Source organism: Crocuta crocuta, unplaced genomic scaffold (assembly GCF_008692635.1).
Source record: "Crocuta crocuta isolate KB4526 unplaced genomic scaffold, BGI_CrCroc_1.0 scaffold800, whole genome shotgun sequence".
Lineage (NCBI taxonomy): Eukaryota > Metazoa > Chordata > Mammalia > Carnivora > Hyaenidae > Crocuta > Crocuta crocuta.
In genome coordinates, this window is record NW_027531027.1 from 326095 (window position 1) to 331525 (window position 5431).

At 40.3% G+C, this 5431-nt stretch overlaps 1 protein-coding gene across 1 annotated transcript in view; it reads right to left on the reverse strand.

Annotated features, from left to right (window-relative positions):
* Nucleotides 1-222: 222 nt before the first annotated feature.
* Nucleotides 223-5431, reverse strand: part of ZC3H12B (zinc finger CCCH-type containing 12B) — a gene marked incomplete at its 5' end in the record, with an annotated part of 15132 nt that continues 9923 nt past the window's right edge. The window contains 3 exons of the mRNA XM_077770996.1: nucleotides 223-1643; nucleotides 2819-2925; nucleotides 3599-3833. Of these exons, the coding sequence (XP_077627122.1) occupies nucleotides 223-1643; nucleotides 2819-2925; nucleotides 3599-3833 (1763 nt within the window). The remainder of the gene's footprint in view (nucleotides 1644-2818; nucleotides 2926-3598; nucleotides 3834-5431) is intronic.

The following is a 5431-nucleotide window of genomic DNA, read 5'->3' on the forward strand; positions in this document are numbered from 1 at the left end:
TGTGACCTTGGCAAGTAACATAATCTCAATGAGATTCAGTTTCCTTTTCTAGAAAATAATATTAGTAAAATTTACCTTACAAGGTTGTTTTGTGCTTCAAATAACATAAACACCATAACTTGTAAAGCACAACACAAAATTATTAGTTACTATTATCATAGCATTGATGCATTATTAGTATGAATATTTATATATGTATAAAGGAATAGGTCCTGTGTCGTGTCAACGTGCAGCCCTAAGCTTAGAAACAATTAAGGCTGCCAGTTGCTGGGCATCTGCTGTGTGGGGATTCTTTTCCATCACTGCAAGGACAATGTTTGAAGGGAAGATATTGCAGAGGTTCTTATAAGTCTGATACTGGTGCTCTGGGATCATATGCTCCCTGGTATCATTGCACATTCCAACCCAAGGATTCCTCCAAAGCTGTTCCATCTTTTCAGGCACGCTCCGTACCATGACTGGCTCATAGCATGGTTGCATGAGGCTGTTACTCAAGGGATAGGAGTGGTAGCCATAAGAGTCGGTTGTACAAGGCAGTGGGTCCCAGCTGGCATGTTGTTCCCGGCACAGGGGAGGTCGTCTTTGCCTCATTGGGTTGCTTTCATAGAGGCGGGAGTCAGAAATACTATCCATCCGAGTCATTACCAGAGCACGTCCAGACTGGGGCGTTGCCCCAGGGTGGAGATTGGGAGGCATCGGGTAGTCTCCAGGACAGCTTGAACATGCTCCAGCTGCTGAGTGCTGGGCTTGTAGAACTAAGTGGGGAACTGACTGCTTGTGGGGAGCTTGCTTAGATTCCTCTGGGCCATAGCTCTGCACTCGCGTTAAGGCATCATGGTAACCATGAGGGAAAGGCTGAAGACGGTTCTGAGATACCGAGCGATGCAGCTTCAAATTGCCTTCAGGATGGCCATCAGATACAGCCAAGTACAGGTTGTTGTAAGAGGAGTAGTTGTCGTTTCTGGTATGGCTCATACGATTGTCAGGACAGAGGTTGGGACTCCGGGCATACACCCCTCGGTCTACTTCAGCCATGTAGTACTCTCGATTATGCATGCTGTTGATGTTCACTTTGGAGAAGTCTCCTAACATTGAATAGTAGCTGTGTTCCCCCAGGGACTCAAACTTTGAATATTGGTCAGCATAGCTAATAGGGGTCCCATGGCTGTTGGTAACCAGGATTGGAGGGTACTGCATGCTAGCCATGTGTTCCAGTGATGCCTTTTGGTGGGGGAAATGAGAGGATCCTGGCACTGGGCTGCTGGCTGAACGAGTGTTGAGTGCACCCACTGCATGGCTTTTGGGGGGTGGGATTGTGGGGACACTTAGGGCAGTCACAAGTGAGGGGACAGAGCTGCCCTCAGGCTTACGGGCAATGGACAGCCATTCCTCAGGCTCCACAGCCATAGACCGGATGCTGGGATCCGATTGACGCTTGGGGGCCACACGTTTGACTTCAGAGGTTATCTCACCTTTGGCACTCGACAGCCCTGTGCTACACTTGGCCAGGGTGCCTTCATTCATGGTTTTCACTGTGGACAGTTTGGCACTGATGCGGAGCTCATCAGCCACCGAACGCTGTGGTTGATTGGCCCGCTCCGGATGGTAGTATTTGCACTTGTGGCCATAAGTGCATTTTTTGCCTGAAAAATAATGTCTTGAGGTAAGACTCTCTCTCATACTGGTGCAAATCTGTCAGAAACTGCTGTAACAATCTGGGTACTCAAGTTAAAATTTTACTGTTTGGGCTTAAAGAAGAAAATTAACTGTCCATAAAGATGAGAGGCAGGACAACATCAAGGAAGCATCACACTGTGAGGGGAGAAGGAAGAAGTGGAAACCTGGAGAGGAAACTGCAGTGTAAGAGCTAAGAACTGATCAGTTGAACAGCCTTCATTTTCCTGTAATTCACAACTTTGGCTAGGCATAACCTGTATGCTGAGGCAGTGTAGAGCAGCAGCAGGCAGCATAGTGCAGTGTGAAAAGCACAGGCTTGGAAACCAGTTAGACTTGAGTTTCAATTTCAGCTATGTCATTTACTAGCCATGTGACCTTAGTAATTGACTTTACTTTTGAGCCTCATTTTAACTCTTCTGTAAAAAATTGTCCAAATTATGCCTATATTATAAGGTCATTGTAAAGAATGACTTAAGCTAATGAACATGAAAATACTCTATAGTTAAAATAAATGTTACTTGAGAAAAAAACTCAAGATGTCACATAAATAAATGATTATCCAAAAAGAGTGAACATTCAAAGTAGCTTCAGCCCAAGCAGTCCATGTTGCATTGTTAGGCTCACAAACTGTATCAGAAGGACTTGTGTAAAATAATGAAAGTACTCTAGACAACTATATTTTAAAAACCAAATGAAAATGAAATTTGGAAGCAAACTGGAAACTACAGATCTGAAGAAAAAGGTATTATTAGTTGGCAGAGAGTGCAGTCACCTACTTGAGACACACGTCCTTTTGGAGGCCAAATCCAATTTGACATTACCTTTATTGCTTCCATAGGCCATGTGGGTTTCTGTACTTCCCTGCCTCCAGCAACACTGCTCAGGATGGAGGCAGCTAGAATACATGTATCATTTAAATAAGTGACCATTCATTTTCCCTTCAATTCTAGTTACATGGTTCTCATGAAGTTTTTATGGATTTTTTTTTAAATGAGTAACTGAGAATACTTAGACATAGACTCACAGAACATAGACTAAGTTGTGACTCTACATTTGAAAGGGAAACCTTTGAGATGTAAGTACTCACATAGTCCTTATGTTTCTTTTAGTATAGAACTCAGTTCTGCACATAGGTACTCACCATAAGGACATGGTTGCTTCTTGTACTCTGGAACAACAGGTCTCTTTCTCAAGAAATTTTCAAGATTTGGGCCATGGCGTCCTAAAGGATCATCTGGAGGCATAAATCTGAAAGTAAACAAGCAAAATATAAATGTCTTCCTTTCTATCCCCACTACCCTTTTTTAGGAGTTCAGACCTTCATTACTCCTTGCCTATACTATTGTCAAACCTTCTAATTGCCCTTTCTGCCTCAGGTCTATCTCCTGCTAAGCCAGCAGTTCTTCCCTTCATTCCCACCTGACTACACATACACACACACACACACCCCAAAAAGATGATTTTTCCAGTGTATTATTCTTCTGTGCACTATATGTTTCAACCATGCTAGCATGCCTGCTGGTTCCAACATGCAACCCACTTTCATATCTTTATAGGTTTATTCATGAAATTACCTTTACCTGTAAAGCCCAGCTGTCCCCTTTCTTCTGTATATAAACTTCATCTCAAACATTATCTCCTGTTTGAGGCTTTTTCCTATTATTTCATGTAGACAAAGCAATTTTAAAAACTCTAACCATACTACTTATCACAAGACATGCAGTTCTCTTTCTCTTTTCCACTACACTTTGAGCCTCTTAAGAAGGAGTCCTGTTTCCCATTCAGCCTCTTATCCCCATGGCAACCAGCATAATTCACAGAACACAGTAAGTGTTCAGTAAATGTTTATTGAAATAAAATAAAATCTATTCCTGGTGGAAACTTGGATTTAGGCACTCAGAGCCTACTAAAAGAAACGTACTTGTCATTCACAAAAGAATACATCAGCAACCGCTCCTCTATAAACTTCTTCCATTCTGGTTTTTCAACTTGAAGGTCTCGGTAGTTATCATTAGATACAATGATGCCGTCGGAATCAAAAGCCAATTTGACTATGAACCGGTCATCATAACAGACAACTCTCCTGCCCTGGACCCTTCGAGATGGTGTGAAGACAAGAATCTTTTCTTTCTCCAGTTTACGTAGAATATCTTGATCTGTCAAAATATAGATTATATGCCACAGAGTAGAAACCATCTTTGGAAACTAACAGCATTATCCTCACGTTACAAATACAAAAGTTGATACTGGATAGATGAATGTTATTTGCTCTTAGAGAGAAAGTGGCCTTTATTCCTGGCTATGGCACCAATTTGGATTGTGACACTAAGCAAGTCACCTTCTCCTTTGGACTTTAGTTTTTGATAAAATGAAGGAGCTGAACTCAATGACATCTAAGTTTCAAAAACAACCATGAAGAGTTAGAAATAACACTGACATCCTAGCATTCTTGGTGCTTGTTTTGTCCTTTGGCTGAAGCACCAGCTTTTGGCTGATGAAGAAAACAGAGCAGTATACTGAGGATATGTCGGCCAAGAGGAGAGTAAAACATCACTCCTTGGGACTTACATTTTTGCCTTCTTCCTGAAGGAAAGCCACAACTAAGTGGAAACAAAGCTGTAGCATGGAGTACTGACCCCCCTTTCTTTTTGGCCTCTTAATTGCTGAGGAAATATTAAAAATTACACTTTACAACTGCTTTGGTATAGAAACAAATAATCTAGTTAGATACATTATTATAAATTAATTGTTATATTAAATGTTTCCTTCAATATTAAAAGAAAACAAAGCATATTTTTGTTAAATTTTAATTTCAGTGTAGTTAGCGCACAATGTTATATTAGCTTCAGGTGTACAATATAGTGATTCAATAATTCCATGCATCCCCCAATGGTCATTATGACAAGTGCACCCCTTAATCCCCATCACCTATTCATCCACACCACACAATTCCTCTCTGGTAACCATCAGTGTGTTCTCTATAGATAGGAGATTTTGGGGTTTGTCTATCTCTTTTTTTAAACTTTGCTCATTTGGTTCTTAAACTCCACATGTGAGTGAAATTGTATTATTTTTCTTTCTCTGATTTACTTATATCACTTAGCATTATATTGTCTAGCTCCATCCATATCATTACAAATGGAAAGATTTTATTAAAATATATTTATATTAATATATATATCTATATAGTTTATTTATTTATTTTGTAAGAAAGAACACACAGGCAGAGGAAGGGGAGAGAGAAAATCCCAAGTAGGCTGTGTTGGTGAGCAGAGTCTGACTCAGGGCTCAATCCCAGGAACCAAGAGACCATGATCTGAGCCAAAATCAAGAGTCAGAATCTTAACCAACTGAGCCTCCCAGGTGCCCCTATATTTAAGTTTTTATTTCAATTTTAGTTAATTATCATATAGTGTTATATTACTTTCATGTGTACAAATTTCATTCTTTCTTATGGCTGAATAATATTCCATTGTATGTATACACCACATTTTCTTTATCCATTCATCAAACTATAGACACTAAAGCTGTTTCCATATCTTGGCTACCATAAATAATAATGCTGCTACAAACATAGGAGTGCATGTGTCCCTTTGCATTAATGTTCTGGTATTTTTTTGGATAAATACCTAGTAGCACAATTACTGGATCATAGTGTAGTTCCATTTTCATTATTTGAAGAACTTCCATACTGTTTTCCACAGTGGCTGCATGAGTTTGCATTCCCACCAACAGCAAGCACAAGAGGGTTCCT